At 51.7% G+C, this 25,163-nt stretch overlaps 2 protein-coding genes across 4 annotated transcripts in view; both read right to left on the bottom strand.

The window, feature by feature from the left end:
- Window positions 1-23,752, bottom strand: part of SYNPO (synaptopodin) — a 57,874-nt gene extending 34,122 nt beyond the window's left edge. The window contains exons 1-2 of one of the 2 annotated variants that reach the window (XM_061424043.1): window positions 23,450-23,752; window positions 3,892-4,546 (exon numbers count right to left, since the gene is read on the bottom strand). In XM_061424043.1, the coding sequence (XP_061280027.1) occupies window positions 3,892-4,288 (397 nt within the window). In that variant the 5' untranslated portion in view covers window positions 4,289-4,546; window positions 23,450-23,752. Of the gene's footprint in view, window positions 1-3,891; window positions 4,551-22,825; window positions 22,954-23,449 lie in introns of those variants that run through there. The other variant, XM_061424042.1, reaches the window with a different exon arrangement.
- Window positions 1-25,163, bottom strand: part of TCOF1 (treacle ribosome biogenesis factor 1) — a 291,309-nt gene that overhangs the window by 4,004 nt on the left and 262,142 nt on the right. The gene's annotated exons all lie outside the window — the stretch shown is intronic.

Here is a 25,163-nt window from a genome sequence, read left to right as displayed (position 1 = left end):
GGGAAGGAATGTGTGTGGTTGTATGTTTGCTGATGGGACTGCTATGTATACAAATTTGATGAATGTGTCCACATGTGAAAGTTAGACCTGCATGAGTGAGGCAGGGGTCTGTGGGAGGGTATGTTCCAATGCCTACCCTATGCACGGGTGTGTTGGTATCTGAGAGCAAGTATGTGTATGCACATGTGTGCAGATGTGAATATATACCCGTGAGTATTTGCATAAGAACATGGTGTGTAGACATCACTTGCTTGTACCTATGTTTGCAGGGGGTGTGAGTGTGTACGTGTGGGTACATGTGTGAAGTATACGTGAACCTGTGATCCCTGCCTCTATACCATCACCCCCTATTATGGTCACCTTGGTGAAGGGAGGGAAGGGGAGTAGGTGGGGCCTTGCCTCTGGCCTCTCTTCCACGGGCCTGAGGAGCAAGGGCCTTGTCCCTGGCCCAGTGACCACTGTTAGCTCTCATCATGGACACTGACTCCTCTACCTCAACAGGATAGACGTGGCCAGGGGCAGGGCTACCCTGACAACCCAGATCCATAGCCCCATCTCCACCCCAGAGGCTCAGAGCTGTGTCCAGTAGAGTTGGGAAGGTCTCCAAATCCTCCTGATACCCCAGGCCCCCAAAAACAATGCCTGGAGAGGAGGGAAGGTGGGTCTCCCAAAGCCCTGGGCAGAGGAGGGGTTGGACTGGCAGTGGATCCCTGGTCTCCCTGGGAGGAGAGGGTATGGCTTGGCAGAATCCCCCACCATCCCCCAGAGCCCAACCTTCCCCAGCCCCGTGGGTGAAAAACAGCCTGCTGCCTTGTCTCCATGGAGACAGTGCAGCACAGAGGGTGGTGGAAAGCATGGGCCAGACCTCCCGGGGTTCAAATGTCAGCTCCTCCACCCACCAGCCTAAGACTTTGACTTGTCACTTAAACTTGCTATGCCTTAGTTTCCTCATCTGTGAAACAGTTAAGAAAAGCGTGCACTTCTTAGGGTTGTTTAGAAGATAAGACGAAATAGCCCACACAAAGCATTTAGCCCAGGGCCTGGCAGCTGAACTGGAAGGTAGAAACCCTGGGTTCCAGCTCTAGCTTTGCCACCAGCTTACTGAGTGACCTTGGACAAGCTACTAGCCATCTCTAGACTTTAGAATCTCCACAAGATTATCTATAGAATAATTTCAATAAGCCCTGCCAGTTATGATCCGCTGAGACTTTGTGGAGAGGACAGCAGGGGGCTCTCTGGTGAGCTATAGACTAACCAGCGCTGATCAGGAGCCCAAGGTAACTTTCCTTCCCACGTTTCTTCTCTCAAGTTGGCAGTAGTTGATGGCAAGAAAGTTGAGCTGCAGTCTGCTGCCCACTTCATCTCTTTGCATCCCCTGACCCTCCAGCCTGCTAAGGACCCCATCCTACCCTGCTCAGTTGGTACCCAGGCCTTAGAGAAATGGCACTGGATCCCACCTACCCCCAAGTGCTGGATGCCCAATGCAGAAGATGCCTTGGCCCATGCTTAAAACTTTCAGGGAGCACTCAAGAGAGGCAGGTATAATTGTGGAAGGATGGATGCAATTGTCTAAAGATACTTATAATCCTTTGGCAATAATGGGAGGAAGCTTTTAAAGGAAGCCCTAATCCACTAATAACCTGGCAGCTCCACAGGCCTCTTCCCTCTGGATCTCCAGGCAGAGACAAGGGACTGTGGCCACTCCCTTTCCCAAGGGAGCAGAAAGGCTAGTGTAGGCTCCAACCCAAGACCACCCGGGTTTCTGCTCTCTTGCAAGACCCAGTTTCCTTTCTGCCTGTACTTCTGAGAAGTCTTCCCTGCCCACTGCATCCTCCTGAGGTCACTCCTGCCTCTTCTGTCCTAGGAAATGTTCAGGACAGAACTAAATAACCATCTGGCTAGATGTTAAATAGAAGAATGAACCAGATTGTGAGCAAGAAGAATAAGATCATAGTCTCAGCTCCAGTGCTGACTAGGACCTTGGGCTTAAGTCTCTGAGCCTCAATTACCTCACCTGTACAATGGGGATAATAAAACCTACCATGAAAGGCCAGAGTAAGATCAACAAGAATGAGATACCATGAAATGGACCAGCTCCATGTGAGAAGCCATCAGGACCCATTAATGGTTGTCTCTCCATACACGGTCTCTTCCCTTCCAAGATGTCAGCAGACAACTCTCTCCCCAACACTCTCCCATATAGATTCAGAATGCAGTGGTAGCCAAGAGCAAAGCCCACATGCAAAACACTGTGACTGAATTATGGCCTTAGAGCTTGTTAGCTGGGAGTTTTGGACAAGTCACTTATAATCTCTGGGCCTCAGTCTTCTCATCTGTATAATGGAGATAGTAGCAGTATGTCCCTTAGGGAATTGTTATGTGATTAAATGAAGTGATACATGTGAAGCTCTTAGCACAGTGGAATTGGCACATAGGGCTCAACAAATAATAGCTATTGTGTTGTTGAACTGATGGTGATTGTTTTAGTTGCTATCAACATCCCTTACATGCTTATCTAAATTACCCTGCAACCTCATGATAGTTCTGTGAGGTAGATGGGGCTCATGTTCTTATTTTCATGGATGAAGAAACTGGGAAAGGATTTGAGGGGGTCCAGAACTGCCACCCTTGTCTCCTGACCCTAGCCATGGTCTATGAGAGGGGAGGGAGCAGATCCTGGGGCTCCCAGCTCTAGGGGACCTGGAGGCCTGTCTCCAAGTTCAAGGCTGCTGGATCCTCCTGGGACCCTCCGCCCTTCCTGCGCTAGATGCATCGAAGTCCCCTCCTTGGTTTTAAGTCCCCTCCTCCCTGCTCCCTGTTGGAAGGGAATAGGAAATGGTGGCCATGGGGGTTGGTCAGACCCTGGAGAGAATTATTTCAGAAAAGAGAGTGGGCAGGAGGCTGGTGAGATGCCAGGTTGGGTGTCAGCAACGCCTGCACAGAAATGAAGTGCTCCTTCAGTTTCCTGATGCACAAGCCCTCCCAGGCCTGGGTCCCCCACATGCCCTGCGCCCCAGCATCTGTTAGCAGCATCTCATGCCTGAGTGAGCATGGCCCAGCTCACGTCCTCCCATCTGGACCCACTTCAGCGTTTCCATGGGCCTGGCAGTGGAGGTGATTCAGTGTGGGTTTCCCTGTCCTGCCCTGCTCAGCTGTCTCCTGCCGCCATAGGAAATTGATCATCCTTCCTTCCTTCCTTCATGCCACGTTCACCAAGCTCTCCCCTACACACTGTCATTGGGTCCTCACTGCAGTCCAAGTGACGTGCCTCTGTCACCTCTAACAGATGGAAAACTGAAGCCCAGATGAGGAATATGGGCTCAACTCAACCACCCACAGGCTGACCAGGAACTGTCTCTTCCTCACTTTGGGCCTCAGTTTCCCACCTGTAAGATCAGGAGGTCTGTTTAGACCAGAGGCTCAGTCTCTACCTCAAAAGCCCCATGAGGGCAGGGACCACACCTGTGTGACCCAGTACTGCGTCCCCAGCACCCTCAACTAGCTGGCACTCAGTGTGTTCAGCGAGATGGTCCCATCCCATCGGTTGTTCCCACTCCAAGGTCATTTGTTACCACGAACGATTAACAGGCAGACAAGAGTGAACGATGGGCTTTTTTTAACTAAGCATGATAACGTGGCTTTCTCTCACAGCCTTCTCACGTGCTGTCTTTGGCAGAGCCAAGAGTGTGCTTAGATGTGGTCCAGCTGGAATGACACGGATGGCACAGCCTCCCCTGTGTCTCCACGGCTATTAGTCTGTGCAGGACCACAGGACTCGGATGGTCTCTTGTGTACCATGGGAAAATATGGCCAGAGGTGTGTGTACATGTTGAGCACCTATGGGGTCCTCCATGACTCTGGAAGTTCAGGGGAAAAGGGCCATGAGCTTACCTGGTTTCTGGGCAACCCTGGGCCCCGGGCTGGGGCTGAGGCTGGCTGTCATCACCTGCCGGAACTTCACGGGGTCCTCGGCCTGACTGGCTCTGTTGTCAAGCTGGGAAACCCCTCGTGCCTCCCTGGAGCAGCTGGGTGGCTGGGTGCTCAGGGCTCTGGGAAGCTGTGGTGGCCCTTGGGTGGCTCTGCAGGCCTTGTCCCCACTCCTGCTGGCCACTTGGTCTTCCTCCAAGTCTGTGAGCCCTGCCTCTCCCTGCAGGCCCTCCTCACCGCCGCTCTCCTCGGCCTCCAAGGCCAGACACCTGTAGCTGCCATCAGGGACCCCAAAGGCGCAAGGGGTAGACCCACCTTCGCTGGGTGCCGGGGGTAGGGGTGGGAGGTGGGGGCCCAGCATGGTTCAGCCTCTCCTCACGGACACAAAGAAGCTGGCGCCCGCACTGGGGCTGGGCAGAGGCGCCTGAGTGATTGTTGGTCTCTGCTCTTCTTGGGGCCTTCTCTGGCTCTTGGCTGCCCTTCCTTCCTCAGCCAATTCACAGAGCTGGAAGGGGGTCCAATTGCAAGCCTTCCTGGCTGGGACGGGGGCTGGTGATGGACCCCCAAGGCTTCCTTCTTAACCTGTCTCTTGTCTGTGAGGCCTCCCCTTCAAGACGATCTATCTGCAAAGGGAGACAAGAAACAGTGCATGAGATGGTTCACTGGGTGTTACAGGCGGAATTTCTGAGTCCACTTTAGGGGGACCCTGAGAACTGACTGGGATTTCGGTCTCACGTGTCTGCAGGAAAGTCCCAAGCTTTAGTCATTCAACATCCCCAATTTCTGCTATACCCTTATGCCACCTGACACTTTATTTGCTTATTATCTTCCCATAAATCAACTTTAAATAACTTGTACTATTTTAGGCTTATCTTAAGCAATAATTGCAGAAAACCACAAGTATGTTGTGCTAAGTCATTTCCCCCCTTAATACCCATTAAAAAAATATCTAGTTATTTAAAAATATTTATTTGGGCACCTCCTAGAAAAATTTCTCTCATGTGGCCCAAAGGTACATGTGCCACAGGAATCACAGGAATGCTGGTGCGGAGGGTACAGACGAGGGGCACAACCCCCTGAGGAGGCTCTGCACCAAGGGATGTGGTGCAGTGATTTGCCCAGGCTTTGAGCTAGAATCCCACCTGTGTGGTGGGCAACAAGCCACATGACCTTGTGAACCTCAGCATCCCCATCTGTAAAACAGGAACTGTAATATTTCCATCTCAGTGTTGCAATGAGGATTAAGTGAGAAAATGTGTTGCAGAGGGTTTAAGACTGTTTCAGAGTCATAACTTAATACATATCAACTATTCTTTTCATTCCACACACACAAAAATTTGAGCTCCTATTTACATTTCAGACACCACAAAAAGTCCTGACAACCCAATGGGGATAAAGAAGACATGGTACTCTAACTCATGGAGCTGTGGATGGGGGAGCTGTGAATGACAACAGGGCCAATAATAATAACAGTATGATCATTTATAAATGTTAAAAATGAGAATAATCCAGGAGAGAGGGGATGGAGGCTTCCTATAGGGATGCAAGGAGGAGATATGGGAGAGAAACTTGGGCGGAAGAATTGGCTGGGCTGGGAGGCAGATGGAGAGTGGGTGTGGAGGAAGAGGGAGGAGGCTAGGATGCAGCCCAGTTCGTCACTCTGGTGACAGCGTGATTTCGTTAATAAAGATCAGGGATAAATGGGAAGGAGCAGGTGTTCAGGGGAGCAGGGAGATGAATTCAGTTTGGGATTTCCGGGGGAGATGCACACGGTCAGCTCCACACAGAGGCCTGAAGAGCAGGCAATAGTTCCAGTTTGGAGACAAGAATTTGAAAATCACTTGTGGAGGCCCCGGGTAGGGATGGGCCGGATGGCCCAGGACAGGCAGGTAGAGCTTACAACAGGGTCAATGACCAGTTGCATTGGGAGGAAACCTTGAAGTTTATAGATATTGGTTACCAGATCTCGTATTCCACCACTGCTTGGCTGTGTGACCTTGGGAGAACCTGAACTCTCTATAACTCTCTTATCCTACTGCAAAACAGGGAGGGGAAAATCCTTGCACGCCCATGGATGGTGAGAAGCCTGAGAATCGTGAAAGACTGTGGACATCGGCAACCTCAGAGCCTGGGCTGACCTCTGCTGCTGCAGTGCCTGGAGGCCAAGCCTTTGTCCACAGGCAGGGCCAGGCATCCCCCACCTCAGCAGGCTAGGTTAAGGCCTTGGCTTCTGGCTGGAGCTGTGCTGGCAGAGTGTGGTAGACCAGAGGAAAGATAAGTATGTTCCCAGGTGCTGCAGCATATCAGTGCCAACCAGGGAGAGGCCAACAGGCACCTCAGTCAGAAAGATAAGAGACACCTGTTACAGCAGCCTCAGTGGCAGGGAAATCAGTACAGAGAAGCCAACCTTCTGCTCGGAGGAGAATGGGTACTCAGGATATTAAACACCTATCCCACACTGGGTTATTCTCTTAGGTTATCGAAAGAGATCCTCAGAACAACCCTGTGAGGGAGGTACTGTTTTTATTATCCCATTTCAGAGGTGAGGAAATTGAGGATCAGAGAGGCCAAGTGACTTCCAGCCTAAGTCACACACCTAGCAACTGGTAAGGCTGATCTCTGAACCTGGATCTGGCACCTTGGCCCTGATGGACCCAGAGAATAGAGGCTCCAGAGTCTCATTCGCCTCCAAATTCCTTCTCACTCACCAGCTGCTGCCAGATTTATGCCACTACAGTTTCAAAGAATCTAGAATCTCATGCAGGGCCAGGAGAATTCTGAGACCTTGGGCAGGTGCTTTCTGCCCTCTGGAGTCATTTTGCAAAGGCACCATGGTGGGCTTAAGCCAGATGATGCTGGAGAGTCCATCCAACGCCGGCATCATGGGATGCCATGATTCTAAGTCTTTGGCTCTCCCCACCAGCACTGCCACCGCCCCACCAGAGAGCCAGATGGCAGGAGGCGGGAGTGGGTGTAGGGGGGCAGGGCTCCCTCTGACGCCCCACGGGGCCTCGCCTCACTCTACGCCTGCTTCTGTTTTGCTCTATTTGACGGTGGCCACGGTTTCCAGGAAAGAAAAGAGAGGCGGAAAAGTTAACTTTCCGCCACCCACACAAATATTTTTGGCCGGCGTTGTCTTCACACTGCCAAGCTGGGGGGGAGGAGCTGGCAGGAGCACTCCAATTCAAGTCTCCCTCCCAAGGAGGGAAGACTCCCAACCCAGCTGGGGGGTCTGGGCAGGCCCCGTGTGGGCCCAAGCCCTGGAATACCCACCCTACTCGGGAGCCTGGGGCCAGGACAGGGTGTTGGGACCCAGAACAATAATGGCAGCCACCACTTACTGAGCATCTGCTGGTGCTCGGCCAGGGCTTTGACCTGACACTCCCTTGAGTCAGCTGCGTGAGTGCTGTCTACAGAGGGGGAAACTGAGGCACGTAGAGGTACCTTCAGCATCCAGAGTCACAGGGCAGTGAGTGGCAGAGCTGCTGGGTCCCTGTCCTCTTACTCACATATTCAGACTAGTTTGCAACACCACACAGGGCCCCTGAGGCTGCGCTCAGACATAGCACACTGTTGGTATGGGCTCCACCACGGGCAGGAGACAGCCCGCTCCAGTCTCAGCAGACAAGAGAGGAGGTCCTCTAATATCAGCTTCGCTAAAAGCCACAGCCCTGCTCTGGACGCAGGCCGAGGTTCTAGGCCATCCAGCCTTAGCACAGAGCTGACAGTCCAGCATACCCACAGTGCTTACCTCGGAGAGGGGGCTCTGAGCCCAGAACAGGAAAGGGACCACCCAGGTTGTAGAGAAAGTCTAGATGCAGGCCTGGTGCTAGAGCCCAGGTGTCAAGTCACCTGCTTCTGGCCCCTCACATAACCCCTGCTGCCTCCCTAGTGGTCCCGTCCTCCTTCCCCTGACCTCCCATGAGGGCAAGCAGGGCCCCCAGGACCGGAAGCCGAGCTGAGCATCAGATCTCTACAGCCTCTGTCCAAGGCTGTAGAGGGTCTGCTGCTGGGATCTCCCTGGGCTCCTCCTGTGGCTGGCTTCTGCCATGAATGGGCTCAAGGAACATGCCCTCGGAGCCTCATAGTCCCATCTGCTGTTCCTTGTGTCATGGGAGAAGGGCACTGGCCTTGAAATCAGATCTGGGTTTGAATTCTGTCTCCTCCATTCGTTGGCTGCCCGACTCTTTGTGAGCTTTGGTTTCCCCTTCTGTAAAACAGATGAAAACACAGCCAGATTTCCCAGGGTTGTTGAGGGAAATACAGGCTCCTTCTTCACTCGGCAGTGGATGAGGGACCAGGGCTGTGTGCTGCTCACCTGTGGGGCTCTAGGGATGCTTGGCTCACAGGCTGGGTAAATGGAAAGCCCAGTCTGGCCTCCCCTGACTCTCCATCATCTGCATGGCCCCCAGCCTGCTTTTGCAGCTGCAGAGGAAGTAAACGGAGTGAGGGGATCCAGAGGGTCAGGGCTTAAGTGGATGCATTGCAGGCTCAGGCCTGGGGTTCTACTTTTGACTTTTCCTCTGACTTACTAAGTCAATGCTGGGGAAATCACAGGATCTGGTTGTGTAAGGAAGAGACTAGAGTAGGCAGAAAGGGGAGAAGGAGTCTAGGAAGATTAAACTCTTATTCCTCTGAAAGACCATCCCTGGCCTCCCCATCTGCAAACTCTCCCTGTCTCCATCTATTCTCTGTAGGATCTGGTCCATTCTTCTAAAGTACATCTCTGAGTGTGCTGCTCACCCACTCAGGAACCTTCTGTGGCTCCCCATTGATCATGGGATAAAGAAAAGTTGCAAACAAAGGGAAATGCAGATTCAAAGGCAGGTCTCGTGATTCTTGGCTGAGGGGAAGGAAGGAGGGCTTCCTGGGGATGAAGGATGATGTTTCAATTGAATTTGACGGACTTTGGCAGGAAGTGCTTGGCATTCTGATGAGTCGAGAGTACTCCGTCCATCAAGACCCAGTGAAGGCTAGAAAGCAGGACCATTTGAGGATGAACCTGGAGAACCACAAGGGCCTGAATAGGTAGAGGCTAAGGCATGTGTGGCAGGGCCAAGGGAGGTGACAGAACATGGTCAAACTGTGACAGACTTCAGCTGCCTGGACTCTTTCCTGCTGTCTTGAGAGGTGATGGAGAGGGTAGCCCTGTCGGGCTGGGGGAGCCAGTGCAAGGCCCTGTTCTGGGGGTGGAACTGGAGGCAGCAAGGCCAGAGCAGAAGCTGGAGGCTGGAACTAGAGCTGGCGTGCAGGCATCCCTGTGAGAGCAGCATTTTGGAAGAACTTCCTCCGCACCTGGCACAGGGCCAGGCACATAATAACAATGACAAGGATGATAGCTGCAGTTTATGAAGTGTTTACTACGTCAGGTGCTATTCCAGACACTTAGTGTGCGTTAACTCATGTTACCCTCATCACAGCCCTGTAAGGAAGATGCTATTATTATCCCCATTTTGCAGATAAGGAAATTGAACTTACGTGACTGGCCAAGCTCACGCAGCTAGTGAGTGACTGAGTCAGGGGTCATATCCTGATAGTCTAGCTCCAAATATCACTCATATCCATAGAATGTGCTGCCTTAATGGTTAAAGTAATTACTAAACAAATGGATGAATGAGAAGGAAGGATGGAAGGATGGGAGGGGGAGAAGGGAAAGACTATCTCTAATGCCTGGTACATAGCCTGGTACACAGGAATCACTCAATAAATATTTATCAAGTGTAATAATGAGTGTGACTGAGGTACTAACTGTACAGCCTAGGGATGAAAATGGAGTCACCTTGGGGAAAGGGGTAATCCAGTACTGATCCAGATGGCTCAGGGTGCACCTACCTGCCCCACCCATCTGGCAGCACCTCACATCGGGGCTGAGGTGGGGGTTACTGTCTGGACTGTCCAGAGCTGAGTTCTCTCTGCCACTAGGAGGAGAGCTGTTGTGGTCTGCAGGTGTCTGAGCTGAGAGTATGTTCCTGCCTTAGTGCTTCTGTCTCCAGGAGAGGGTGGGAGCCAAGGTTGGAGTGGGGTCTCTTCCCCATTGACTCCAAAGGGAGAATCTCAAACCCCTCCAACCTCCAGAACTGGTGAGGTTGAGGAAGACCACCGATTGAAGTTATCTTGCTCTGTGTTCTGGAAGGATAACTTCCTTTCAATAAGCCTCAGTTTTCCCAACAGAAAAAGGCAGAGTGGTTGGTGGGGATGGTAGTATGCAAGGTTGTAGGTGTCCCCAAATCCTCACTGGATGTGCCCTCTCCAGGCATTTTCCAGTGGGCAGAGTCAGTCCCCAAAGATATGTAAATGTGACCCAATGTTACTGACCTGTCCCTCCAGACCTGTGGGACAGACTGACCAATCAGGGCCTCCTGTCTTCCTGTCTGACCTGCAGCTCTCACCACTCTGGCTGCCCAGCCTGCTCCGACTGCTCTTCCTTCCTCCCCATTTCCCTCCTCCCTGGGTTCCCATCCTACTCCTGGGACATGAGGAGCTGGTGTTGGATGAGCATCCTGTGGGAGAGCTCCAGAAGCATTAGGAAACCGTCCCTTGACAAGGGGTGGCTGTGAGGGGCTGGGAAGAACTCCTGAACCGGATGCACTGGCTAGTCTCAGGAGAGAGGAGTGTCAGCCAGGCCCCAGTGAAGCCCCATGATAGCTGGGCCACTCTGAACTGGAACTGAATTCCAGTCGCCCTCTTGTAAGATGGAGACGCACAGTGTCGCTTACTCATTCATTCTTTTGACACATATTTACTGAACGCCTGCTCTGCACCATCCACTATTTTAAGTCCTGGCAGTACACGGTGAGAGAGAGAGAGAGAGAGAGAGAGAGAGAGAGAGAGAGAAAAGCACCCTGCCCACGTGAAGCTCACGTGTTAGTTGAGATTGACGAAAAATAAATAAATATGTCAGAGGGTGATAAGTGTGATGGAAAAATAATTAAGCAGAAAAGGGAACTGGAGAGTGTGTGTATCATTAGGACAGAAAAAACAGGGGCATTAATATGATGCTATCTTGGAACTTCCCTGGCGGCCCAGTGGTCAAGACTCTGTGGTACCATCGCAGAGTGCATGGCTTCGTCCCTAGTTGGGAAACTAAGATCCCACATACCGTGGCAGTGTGGCGAAAACATATATATGTAGTGCTATCATACATATGTATACACACACACACACACGTGTAGAGCTGTCTTCTATTTATATGCATATGTATTTCAAGTTTACTATGCTTTGAACTGGACTGCCAGGGAAGTCCCTCAAGTTCCCTATTATGTTGAATTCTCATATGCAATTAAAAATACATACAATCCGTATTAGATGGAAAACTCAGGAACACAAATCCTGCAAGCCCCTGAGATATGTCTTATGCTAACATTCTGATTATTCGATCATTCACCACTTTAGAACCTTCATGTCCTGCTAAGAACCTGTCTACCATTTAGGATTGAGTATTTTTATGGTTCAGTATATAAAAATGCAATTTCACATATTAGCTTTATTTCTTTGAGAAAATTCTTTCCCAAGTTCATTAAGTGGATAGAGGGTCTCCTGTATGTGAAACACATGTTATCCCATGATTTTGAGGATAATAATAATGATATCCTATGGCTGTGGTGAGGATTAAATAAGTTAATGTGTGTAGATGCTTGTGAAGAGGCAGTTGCTGTTGTTATAATTGTTAAGTTTGTTAAGAGGTGACTGAGGATATAATTAGAACAAGGGCCATATTTAACTGAACACTGTGTGCTGGGCACCATCCAGGTATATGATATCAAGTATGATTTTGTTTATTTCCCATAACAACTTTATAAAATAGGTACCTACTACTATTCCCATTTAACAGATGGGGAAACAGAGGCTGAGAGAGGATAATCTCTTTTCATGGTCCCAGAGCAGGAAAAAAACCAAGCTGGTACCTGAAAGTTACCTGGCATGCTCATTGATGGGGGAAGGTCCCCCAGGGTTTGAGGAGAGCCATTTTGCACAAAGCCAAAATCTCTTCATAATGGGCCTGGTTCTGCCATGCCCTCTGCACCCCTGGACACAGCCCTTCAATCCTTGGCTTTGGTGACCCCCAGCCATACACACACAGGGCTTGGCTTGGCGTCTCCAAGCGCCCTTCCAGCTCTGAATTTCCCGTGCGTCCTGGTACCCGGGATACTGGGGGCTTGAGTCCATTCCATCGGACACACCAAATCCAGCCTGCTCACCAAGTCAGCCAAGTTCTCTGTGCGTCACGTCTATTTCTGCCCTGCTGGGTTTATAAATATGTGGCCTGGGAACTAGCTTCAGTGGAACTGGAGAGACTGAAGTCATGGCTATAAATACAGGACAAGGCTGGCTGGAGTTGGGCAGGGGGTGCGACAGAGCCAATGCCAGCCTGGAAGGCCACACCCCAGGGGTCCTGTGAGCAGTCCAGTTTCCTCCGGGACACACAAGAAGATGGAGGCCCAGAGGGGCAAGGATGTGCCCATGGCCACACGGACAGTGAGGTCAGCAGTGGGCCTGGCCCACAAGGCTCCTGATTCTGAGAAGAGGCTGCTCTTTACACCTTCTACTCTGCCCAGGCTCACAAGTCCTCACCTTGCCCTGGGGCTCACCTAGTTTAACAAAAGCAAGATATTATCATTTAAGTTCATAAAATAAACCTCTACTTTTGATAACATATGCTTTTTATGTGTTGGAAATATTGGGGCTTTCAAATGTTTCATTTGAGGAAGTGTTCCATGACTAAAAATTCAGCAAATTGCTACCATATCTGCCTCCCACTCAACAGGACTTCCGTTTCACCATGCGCCTGGGCCCAGCCATGTGCTGGATCCCATTACTGACACAAAAGTCAGTTGTGTGAAGCACTTCCCAACTCTGTGCTCAGTGACATCGCTTTGGTAGCTCGAAGTGAGCTGTGGTGGGAGTCATTACACCATGGATATAGGCAAATGCTAAGAATCAGGGCTTTTTTCCCTCTAGAGTAGTTGTTGTTCAGTCTCTAAGCTGTGTCCCACTCTTTGTGACACCATGGACCACAGCACGCCCGGCTTCCTTGTCCTTCACTGTCTCCCTGAGTTTGATCAAACTCATGCCCATTGAGTCAGTGATGCCATCCAACCATCTCATCCTCTGTCGGCCCTTCTCCTGCTGCCCTCCATCTTTCCCAGCATCAGGGTCTTTTCCAGTGAGTCGGCTCTTCAGGTGGCCAAAGTATTGGAGCTTCAGCATCAGTCCTTCCAATGAGTATTCAGGGTTAATTTCCTTTAGGATTGACTGGATTGATCTCCTTGCTGTCCAAGAGACTCTCAAGAGTCTCTTCCAACACCATAGTTCAAAAGCATCAGCTCTTCAGTGCTCAGCCTTCTTTATGGTCCAACTCTCACATCTATATATGACTACTGGAAAAATCATAGTTTTGACTATACAGACCTTTGTAAGCAAAGTAATGTCTCTGCTTTTTAATACACTGTCTAGGTTTGTCATAACTTTTCTTTCAAGGAGGCAAGTGTCTTTTAGTTTCATGGCTGCAGTCACTGTCCAGTGATTTTGTTAAACATTTAACTGCACCCCACTGGCTAAGACCATTGCTAGTAAACCCCTAGACAGCCTGTTTGCTGGCTGTCTGAACTTGGGCTGGTTATTTTACCTCTGTGAGCTTCTTTCCATCTGTAAAGTGGGAACTATAACCACACCTGCACCCTAGCTACTGTGAGAATTAGATGAGCTGGTGCCCCAAAGGGTTAGCACAACAGTTTCCAAACTTGTCTGCCTGATAGATCAGGCAGATAGGATCTTTTACATATCCCAGAGCCCTGGCCACACCCTAGGCCAATTTGATGACAACCTTTGAGGCTTGGTAGGTTTTGAAATTTAGGTTTGGGAACCACTCTGCCAGTGCTCAGCAACTATCCAGGGACCTCAGAGGAATGGGGACCATGCTGACCCCTTATCCTTATTCCATTTAACTCATGGGGTCTCATGGAAAAACAACTTTAAAAATGGTGGGGATTTGTTTGATTGTTCTGTGTAAAGGCCTAGTCTGCCTAAGACATACAGGAGGTGCTACAGAAGGTGTGGTCCTTCCAAGGACCCAGAAGGAGGGGCCTTTGCACTCTCCCTTCCAGATGTGAGCCTGGCTACCCCACATACCACGGCAGACGGACCACAGGCTTACAAACCCCAAGGAGGCCTCACTTCATGTGGTTCTCAGCTGGGGAGATGGAGACCTCAGCCTGGTTCTTCCCTCCCATCCTAGAGAGAATGAGGCTGGTTCTTCTCAACCTACAGGCCAAGGGCTCACACAGCTTGGCTTAGCCTGGGAGACATCAAGCTGCTGGCTGGAAGGACTCACATTAAGAATAGAAACAGCAGTGCTTATGCCAAGGGCTTAGGGCCTCAGCCCAGCTTCCCCCTGGACCATCACCAACAACAAGCAATGATAAAAATAATCATCATAGTGCCTGACATTTATTGGCTGCTTCCTATGCTCTAGGATATAGCACAGCAAGCACCTTGAAAGGCAGTCTAGTATTCGGTTGTGAGGTCCAGTACGGTGGCCACTAGTCACAAGGGCTGCTTAGCTTTGGAAATGTGATGAGTTCAGATTAAGCTGTACTCTAATATTCACCAAATTTGCAAGACTTAGAACCCAATGAAGAATGTAAAGTGTCTCATGAATGATTTTTTTAGATTAATTACATGCTAAAATGATACTATTTTGGATTCAAGTGGGTGTATTATTAAGATAAATTTCTCAGGTTCCTTTTTTCCCACCTTTTTTTTTTTTTTTAGTGTGGCTTTTAGAAAATGTTGCATATGTGCTTGCATTTATTTCAATGGACAGCACTGGTATCAGGTTGGGAGGGCAGGCTCTCTAGGGCCACACTCCTGGGCTTTGAATTGTGTTCTGTGTTCTACCACTTACCAACTGTGAGAACTTGGCAAGTTATACAACTCCCCATGCCTCGGTTTCCTTATCTGTCAAACTAGGATAATAATATTACCTGCCTCTTGTGGATTTAATATGCCTGGCACAGAGAAAGTACTCAGTAAAAATGAGCTATCGGGGGACTACCTGACCCTGGGCTGAGTGATACCCTTGGGTCATCTCTTACCTCATAGGTGCTGAGCTCCCTGTCACTGGTGGTAAATAAGCAGAGCCTGGAAACTCCTTGGCAGGCTGCTCTTGAGGGAGTCCCCAAGCTGAATGTGGGTAGGAGAGACACTGGTGAAAAGATCTTTGAAGATGATTCCCAGCATGACACTGCATTATGCTGCTCTCTGCCCCTTGCTTCCCTAGAGGAGGAAATGGCAACCGACTCCAGTATCCTTGCCTGCAAAATCTCATGGACAGAGGAGCCTGGCGGGCTACAGAGTCTCAAAGAGTTGGAGGCGACTGAACACACTCATGCCCCTTGCTTAATGCTCTCTGTTCACCCTCTCTTACTCAACATGTCTTCCTTTCCTTTCACAAATCTTCACTCAACCCAATTGAATGTAATAAATGCTTTTAAGTGCCATGAAAAGCCAGCCCTGTGCAGGACACTGGGGATATCAGAGGGAGAGCAGATGTGGTTCCTGCCACTCAGGAGTCTAGCGTGGGCAGAAGGGCATGAGACAGGGGCGTGAACAGCTATAATACAAGGTGGCAGGTGACAAGGGTCACAAGGGCCTCAATCTCTCTGAGCCTCAGTTTCCCCATCTGTAAAATGGGGTCAATGATAGCACGACCTTCTAGGCACTGTTGTGAGGATGAAATGAGATGATGCAAGAGAAGCACTTTGCCCTGTGCCTGGCACATGGACAGGCTTGGGAAGTGTTGGTTGTTACTCTGGCTCCACAAGGGCTGGCATCATGTGAGTTTTACTCTCCATTCATTTATTCAGCAAGCAGGGTTTTTTGTTTTTTAATTTTTGGCCCCACCACAAGGCATAGGGAATCCTAGTTCTTTGACCAGGGATTGAACCCGCTCCCCCTGAAGTAGAATTGCAGAGTCCTAAGCAGGAAACCCCTGGCAAGCAGTTTTTAAACACACCCTATGAGCCTGGACTGCTGTTGGATCTGGGAGTACAGTGGGGGCTTGGATAGGTCGAGAGCAGGGCAGGGTGGCGCAGGGAAGACAGACAGTAAGCCATCAGATGAATAAATAAACCAAGTATTTTCAAAAATGAGAAGTGATCTGTAGAGGACAGAGGGAGGAAGTTCACCCCCTACTCTAGTGCAGCTGCTATCGCACCCCTAGGTGCCAGTGTAACGCCTGCACCCAGGGGGTGCTCAATAAATGCATGTTGAGCAGACCTCAAATCTGAGGCCCTGTGGACGGAGGAGAAGAGTGGACTGGTTCTGCTTGGGAGCCTTCCCTGGGGAGAACCAGACTGTTGGTCCACCAATGACCTCACAGGCTGGGGAGGCAGGAACCAGGGCTGGAGGTCTGGGTTCAAGCTGGGGTTATGATCTGCCATCTTGTCCAAGCCACTGACTTCAGGCAAACCCTTTCTCCTCCGTTGCCTCCATTCACCCACCCCTCCATAAAGGGTGCTGCCCAGGGGTTCCTCCCTCCCTGTGGATTACCCTGTTGGAGACTCTGTCCTCTTCCTGGGGGGCCATGGGGCGGGGGCAGGAGTTGAGGCCCTGGAGAGACCAGGGGAGCGGGTGTGCTCAGGACTCCTGGGGACCCCTTCCCTTCAGCACAACCTGTTGAAAGAGCTGGAGTCAGGAGACACTGATCTTGGCCTCTTTCACTCAGGCCTCCCACTTTGGCCTGTACATCTTCAGTGTCAGAGGCCTCACTTTCCAGAGGGGTGGCTCATTCATTCCATCTTTAGTGTCCCTTTTCTAGAGAGGTGAAATCTCCCCACACTCTATCCTACTGAGCTTAACCCCATCCTCTGAGTATTTTCTATTCTCTCCCTCAGGCTAAACTTCAGTCCCTTCAACTGTTTCATACAGGAAAGAATTTCTTACCCCTTCCAGCCTGTTGACCCTCCTCTACTGTCAGCCTATCTGTCAGATTCTCAGAACTAACATGACCACAATAAACCAGGAAAATCAAACCAGCACAGATTATGGCAAGACCATTACCTCCTTCATTCTGGGCATTCTATCTTTATTAATGCAGCCTAACAGGAGAAAGGAATGGTAGAGAATGAGATGGTTAGAGAGCATCACTGACTCTATAGACATGAATCTGAGCAAACTCCAAGAGATACTGGAGGACAGAGGAGCCTGGCAGGCTATTGTTCATAGGATCGCAGAGCCAGACATAAACATCAGAGCAACCGAATAACATCAGATTAACTTCCCCCCTTCAACAGTTGTATCTCTGCTGGATTATATTATCCATATGGTTCACAAAGACGTCACTAAGCTGTTGCTATTTTTGTGCCACATTTCCCACACCCTGGACCTGTGCAGTTGGCATTTTGAGCCCAGTAGAGGACTCTGATATATGTATATATATCTTAGTTTGATTCTCGACTGAAAGGATTCTCAGTGAGTGGTGGAGCCAAGGTGAAAGAAAATAATAAGCCCCCCAACACACACACACACACACACACACACACACACACACGAAAAATGAAATAAAATAATGGAAGGGAAACATGTTTTGTCAACAGGCATCCAGAGCTATCATTAAGGGAGCTCAGGACACACTTGTTGAGGCAGTGGCTGGCTGGCTGAACCATGTGAGGGTGAGAGATGCGGGATGGTAAGGTCTAGGAGGCAGACTGAGTGTCAGCGGTCAGGCAGGTGACTGCACGGAGCTGTGGCAGGGATGCTGGAAGAAGAGGCCTGAGGGCACTGAGTGTGATGTGAGAGTCTGTGTTGCCCCGACCCCCTGCCTTTCCTCCCGCTAAGCCTTGCTCAGCACACAGACATCCAGCCCCGAGCCTCCACTCTTCTGTGCCCTCTCTTCCCAGGGCCTGAGAAAAGGGCAGCAGCACATTGCCAGTCACGTGGTGTGGACCATGGGGGTGAGCGTGCTGGTCTCAGGGCCTGGCACAGAGCCAGGGCTTTAGTGCTCTCAGAGTCAGTGAGGGGCACCATGTTCCGGGCCCTGCTGCTCCGAGACCACTTTCCCATCTGCACCCCAGGGCTAATTACAGTGCCCGCCTTGTGGAGTGGCTGTGAGGCTTAAACAAGTTTATCCAAGTAAGGAGCTTAGAGCTCAGGGTAAGTGCATGGGAGGTGTTACTGTAATTGCAGCGAAGGGCTGAGCTGTGCATGTTGTGGGGTGAGAGGAGCGAGGTGGTTAAGCTGGAAGATGCTATGGAAACCCTCCGTCCCCAGCACCCACCCTCACCCTCAGACCTTCTATGCCCTGTATCTGTGCATGTGTCTATGTGCCTTGTGTGTGTTTGTGAATATGTATGTGTCTGTGTCTGTATGTATGCATGTGTGTGAGTGTGTGTCTGCACACACAAATATGTCTGTGTGTGCGTGTCTATATGCCTGGATATCCGTATCTGTGTATGTGTGTGTGTGTGCGTGAGTGTGCACACACCCCGTGTGGCGGGGGTTGTTGGAGTCTGTCTGCAGAACGGCTGGGAGTGGCCCGGGAGGTGGCTCCGCCAGACCAAACAACCCCAGCGCTCGGAGCTCCAGGCTTTTCTCTGAGTCTGTTTGCTTTCTTTCTCTCCTTTCCGGTTCTCCTTCAACCGGTTCCCGCTTCCAGGCAGCAGAGCTGGAAGGAGGCCCTGGCAGGGTCGGCACGGGGCCTCCCCAGCTCCCTCTCCCTGCAGGGTTCCCACCCTCTCGCCTCTACCCCTCCGGTTCCTGCCTTGGCCCCACTTGGACCCCACACAGGCCCCTTTCCTTCTCGAAGCCTCACTTTTCCGTTTCCTCCTTTCTCTCGAGACCCTTCAGGTGGGAAGCCTGCCCCACAGCCCTGCTGGCAGGGACAGGAGCCCTGTTGCTGCCCACCCTCCGCCCGGGGACGGGCCAGAGCTCCAGAAGGTGGTGTGCGTGGCAGGTTCTGAAACCGTCTAGGGGGATGCCTTCCCCGGGCTGTGGAGCCTCTGGCCACCTGGCCTTCCTACTCCCGGCGCCTTGGCCCTGACCGGGCATGAGTGGGACAATTTGAAGTGAAGATTTTGAGGGACCTGGCCTCAGGCCTCCAGGTTCCTTCTCTGCTAGAGCAGTGTTCTCTGGGCACCTGCTACTCACTGGGAGTTCTAGGTTGGCCTGTTTAATCGCCATGGCTGTCCCACAAGGTTGGTAGGTGTTATCCGTGGCTCAGCTTTACAGAGCGTGAAGGAAGGTGCCGGAAGGTTCAGAGCCAGGGAGCCAGGCCTGGGGGAGCCCGTGCTCTTCCCTCGTCTCGCTGCTCGCGCCCTGTGTCCCCTGCCCTCCGTGGAGTGGCAGTGCCATTTCCTCCCTAGGTCAGACCTGATACCTTGGAGATGCTATTTATTGAGTGCTGGGTACAGTGTGTGCCAGGCCTTCTGTGCCATCACCCCCGACGCCTTGTGACAGTCCATGTTACAGATCAGGAAAGTCGAGCTGAGAGAGATGCAGGGGCCTGGACTTCTGCTGTGGTAGAAGAGCTCAGGGTCACCTGATCCCTTTCTTTTTTTCCTCACCCAAGAACAAACTTGAGCTTTCTTTTGCCTTCTGTCAATATTATCAGTAGATCTGGGTTTGACTGCTTTGTCACTGCTTCATACCCTGTGTGCAGCAAACCCAGGAAAAACAAGATGAAATCTAAGGAAGCAGGGCTCTCGGGCATCCCTGTGGGCAGATAAGCTACAACAAGTTTAACTACAATTCTCTCCTTCCATCCGAATCCATGGCTGAGTCCACCATGGGAATATGTTTAAGCACAAGGTGGTCATATAAACAGTTTCATTTTCCAGATGAGAATGTTTCCTTAGGAAGAAGTTGCTCTTTAAGCCCATGTCCTCCCTGCTAATCAGGGCCACCTCCCACTCCCGGGCCGGGCTGATCTCTCTGTAACGATGCCCATAAAACTGTCCAGGTTTCCGTTTGCCCTTGGTCTTGGGCGTAGCTGCTGGTCATTCTCAAGGCCACTGAAAGTCACTTAGAATGTGATAAGGTCCACAAGCAGGAACTTTGGCCATGACCTCGGCCAGCTGCTTCCCCAGGGTTTGAGATAGCTAGTCCAGCCCCCAAGGGAACCTGGGCCCAAGGAATGTGGATGACTACATGTGGTCCATCCTTGCTCAGGGAGCTCCTCCCCAAACTCGCATGATTTGTCCCCCACTTTCCCTGGGAAAGCACTTTTGTAGAGGAACAAGAGGGCTTCTTCAGTGGCTCAGCAGTAAAGAATCCACCTGCATTGCAGGAGACACAGGAGATGTGGCTTCAATCCCTGGGTTGGGAAGATCCTCTGAAAGAGGGCATGGTAACCCACTCGAGGATTCTTGCCTAGAAAAATCCCATGGACAGAGGAGCCTGGTGGGCTATAGTCCATGGGGTTGCAAAGAGTCAGACATTACTGAAGTGACTGAGCACACACGCATGCAGGCGTGCATGCAGAGGAACAAGAACCCTCTAGAGGTAGATGGATGTTGGTCCATCCCAGGGCAGAACTAGAAAATTACTTCAGCCTCTTGAGGTCAGTAGGCACACTAAGGCCCCAGATGGTCAGGGCGCTTGCCCTGGGCTCCTTCCTCCGTACCTGCTGCCTCCCCAAGAAGGGGCCATGCATTCATCCCCACAAGGATGCCATCCATATCCGTGAGCCCTCTGAATGCCCTCCTCCCACTGCAGGATGACACAAGACAGGCAGTCTGGGGAGGTGAACTTCCTGCATCAGGGCGATGTGTGCTAGCCTGGAGGGCTGGTGATGAGACAAATCACCAGTGAAAATCCATGGAAAAGGAGGCATCATCATGAGTAACAATAGCAGCAACAGGGAGTCTTCCAGGGGCTGAGGGTGGAGATGAGGGAGTACATCCTCAGTGATACCAGCTCCAACCAGCCCAGCCTGGAGAGGTGACGGTGCCCTGCCATGGGAGGGGCTGCCCACACCCCCACACCCTCCCAGGGCACCTCTCCTGGGCCAGCCCTGGGTTGGCACATAAAATGCAGCCAAATGGCTGGGGAGCTGGGGCTGAATGGCAGGAAAGGCTGAAGCTAGGGCGGCCCCTCGCCTACCCACCCATCCTGATGATTCAGTGCAAGGCTGAGGCCAGACAAAGCACTTGAAAATGTCAGTCAGGGAACAATCTCTTTCCCCAACTCCCTGCCTCTGACCTTGGGCACGCAGCCTCAACCTCAGATGGGCTGATCTTTTTTCCAGATCTGCCAATTCCATTTGCAGTCCCTTCCTACACAACATAACACAACACTACACGACACACACACACACACACACACATACACACACACACTCTCTCTCTCCTCCCAACCCTCCCCGCAAGGTGACAACTGAACTTTTTACTCCAATCACGAAATTTCAGGGCTGCTAATTTGTGGAGGCCAAAAAATGATCTACTTGGCAGATCACATTTTAGATCCTGGATAACCAGAATCCACACTCTCGTGAACATTAAAAATGGTAGAAACATAAAGAGAGTCTGTTGCCAAAATGGACAGGACCCCAGGGATCTCCTAGCAATCCTGTCTTCATTCATTTGGGTGGTTTATATTTTTCTTTAAATCCACTCCCTGGTTTGGATTTTATATATTTTCCCCTAATGTGGGGGGGGGGTATAAATAACACACAACCTTTGTTAAAATGAAAACTGGCAGTCCCCATGGCACCATCTCCAAGCGGCCAATGCTGTGCACACCACACTCTGGGAAATACTACTTTGGTCTACACTTGCTGTTGGGAGGATGGGGAACTGAAGCCCAGAGTTAGGAGGAAGCCCATCTAACATCCAGAGCAGGGCAGTGGCAGGGTCACCCCCAGAACCCAGAGCCCAGCTCCCACCAAGGCTTGCTCTTTTGGAAGAGAAGACTCAGGTCACAGGGCCCCCGGCAGGGGGTTGCCCCTATTTGCCGCAGAATCTAGGTGTAGCCGTTCTCCAAGGAGCCCTTGTCCCAGTCATCCCCTGACCCCTGCAGGTTGGGGCAGCCCCATTCTGTCCTCCTGGTGCCATGAGCAAGCTCTCCCCTATCTTGGGCTTGGTTTCCTCACTTCCCAGGGCTACAGTGAAGGTGCCACGTTTCTGGAGGCAAGCACTCTGAAAAAGATGAAGGTGGACGAGGGAGAAGAGCCTGTTGTCAGCCCCTTGCTCTATGCCTCAGCCTTTCTCCCTGGGAAATGGGCAGAAGTGGTGCAGGTGTGAGGGGACTGAGCTGGGCTGGAGGCAAAAGGAAGGAGGACGGTGGCTACAGAGTACAGCAGAGAAGGACCACCACCAGCTCAGCCCGGCTGTCTCCTCATCCCCGGAGGACCCTCCTAGGGGGCAGCCAGCAGGGTCCCAGGTGCTGAGTGTTAGGTAGGAGTCTGCCCAGGATTCAGGCCACAGGAGGCCACGGGGAGACTCATTTGGTCCTGCGAGCAGACACCCCACCAACCTGCAGATATGCTTATACACACACACACACACACACACACACACTGCCCACCCGCCCATGCAATGTGAACACACATACAACTCATGCATCGCGCACACTCTTGTACACATGCAAATGACCCCGAACCTCCCTACCCCCAGCCATCCCTGGGCACACAGTGGGGGCCAGCCTGCATCTCTCCTCCCCCCAGTCCCCAGCCCCAGGCCTGGCGGCTTCTCTGTCCCGCTGCCTGGGAGACACATGTGGTTTCAGTTAGCAGCAGAGCGGGCATTTCCGTCCCAGACATCAGGGCCCTGCCAGGCCCTGGCCCCAAGGGCGCCCACAAGAGGGGCCACCTTGGCCCCCATCCCTCCACTGGCCATCCCAGCAGCCCCAGAGGCCCCTCTCCCCAGGAAGACCCTGCTCTCGTCCTCCATGGTCTCCACCTCACCTGGAGCCGAATCCGTACCCTCTCTCATGGGGACTGCTGTGCCCAGGCTCCAGCCACGGCTGCCCGCCTGCCTCCTCACTCCCGCTCTGTCTCGAGCAGGCTGAGCGGGATGGGAGGAGGGCAGGGTGTCAGGGGGGCGGGCGGGAGGGAGGGGAGGGGGCGTGTGGAAATGAAACTTTAATAACAGAGCCCCTTTTGTTTCCGAGCATATGGGATATTTCATACATACTGAAGACATTAGCCGTCTATATTTTTAAGGGCTCGGGCTAAAGGATGAATAAATACAGCCCATATTCTGCTCGGCAAACACGCATAAGAGTGCTGACTTCTGGAGCATTTCAAAACCCAAAGAAAAAACCCCTGGTGACACCGGACACGTAAAAGTAAATATGTTTCCCAAACCCCAGGCTCGCCTTGCCCCCTCTCACAGACACCTGGGGGCCTCCCACTGCCCTCCTTCCACCGTCTACTCTGCAGCAAGAAGAGCAAGGCCCTGGGGTCCAGCTTCCATCTCAAGTCTCTTTCCCAGCACCCCCAGCCCCCAGCAGGATCCCAGAGTGTCAGCGTCCCCACAGAGCTTGGAAATCTTTGCCCTCCTCATGGCCCCCAGAAAGGGGCAGGGACTTGCCTGAGGTCACACAGCAAATCAGGAGCTTGAGCCAAGGGGCAGTGCCTTCTTCTTTCATCAGGAGGGATCCCCCACTTCCCCAAGTCAGGCTGGGGGTGGGGAGACCCCAGAGGGAGGGCTGAGGTATGGGCTGGGAGAATGCCCGCCTGCCTTTTCCACTAGAGAGCTGTTCTGGGCACCCATCCAGGGGAGACGTCAGTTGGGCTGGAAACTGGGCCGGCCCCAGGAAATCCCCTTCAGGCTGGCAGATCCCAACAGGCCTGGAGACCTCAGGTGAGGGAGCCTCCCTCCCTGATAGCTTGGCTCCCAGCTCCCTTGTGCCTTCCATCTGTCCCCTTTGAAAAAAAAAAACAGAGGCCCAGAGAGGGTCAGTTCCTGACCAAGGTCACACAGCAAGATGATGACAGAGTGAGAAATTGAACCTGCGTCTTCAAACTCTGTGCTTGCTGGCATGTTTTGCTGGCAAGCTCTTCCCCAGCTCCCTCCAGACAGGGCCCTTTCCTCCTGGTCTGCGCTTTCCCTACTGATGTGCATTCACCCGCTAACCCCCACTATTCTTCTTAGAGTCCAAACTCTTCTTACCAACTATCTAACCATCCATTTAGTTGAGTAATTAATGTAATGCTTGACACAGGAAAAAAATTCCCCTGGTAAATGTGAACAATTGATTAGGATGGTATTGACTGTGTTTCTACCCTGCCCCAAGCCCCATGCCGGGCACAGGGGACAAGCCCATACCCTCCCAGGGCTTGTGGAAGAGAAAGAGCCTCCTTTACAGACATCTTCTCCCCAGTTGGGAGAAAGTGAGACTTAGTGAAGTTCAGATGCTTCCCCAGGCCACACTGGTGGTAGGTAATGGGGCTGGGCCTCCAACCAGGATTTCCTGACTCCAGAATCAATGCTTGTTACCCTCTAAGGGCTCACTCATCACTTGCCGTGCCCCGGGCCCAAGACTGTCCATCACTGTGTTATTATTAAATATCTCTATAGGTAATAAGAGCAGGCAGGCAGAGCACCCCCAAAACTTCCATAAAAGAGGAGCAATGATGCAGGAGCTGGAGCCCCAGGTTCCTGGCCTCGCCCTGCCATTAACAGCTGTGTGAGGTCCCATTGCTAAGGACACGGTTTCTTCCCTGGTTTCAGGGAAGATGAATCATGAAGATCATGTGATATAAAGGATGTGAGGGGGGATTTACCATGTACATGGTGATTTCCCTGTCTGGAATTTTACATCATGGATGGATCCTGGCATTCAGTCCTGTCTAGGTTCCAACACGCCCCGACTGGCGTCCTTACCAGTAGGTACCCCTTGCTGGAACCCACATCAGCCCCCAGAATCAGCTTCCTAAAGAAGCCCCTCATCTTGTCACCCCCACAGTGACCCCACAGCAGTCAATGAGTTAGAGAGGCAATCATGACCTCTAGGAACCTGGTCCGAACCTGAGCCTCCCCTCTCCTTCCCAACCCAGACCCTCTACCCACATCGGCTTGGCGTCCTTGGGCCTCCAGAAAGCTTTCCCTTCTCCAAGTGATCAGCACCCCCATCACCTGCTCATCACTCCTGCTTCTGCCATCAGTTTACTGATGTGAAGGTCCACGAGCTTCAGGGCACAAGCTCGCTACTCTTTATTGGTGACGGCTCAGAGGTGTTTTTAGAAGGGGAGCTTCCAACAAGTTCTTGGCTGGGTTCTTTTAGGTAGGAAGGTTTCC

Source organism: Bos javanicus, chromosome 7, assembly GCF_032452875.1.
Source record: "Bos javanicus breed banteng chromosome 7, ARS-OSU_banteng_1.0, whole genome shotgun sequence".
Taxonomy (NCBI): domain Eukaryota; kingdom Metazoa; phylum Chordata; class Mammalia; order Artiodactyla; family Bovidae; genus Bos; species Bos javanicus.
Note: the sequence above shows the minus strand (reverse complement) of the source record. Positions and strands in the feature narration are given on the sequence as shown.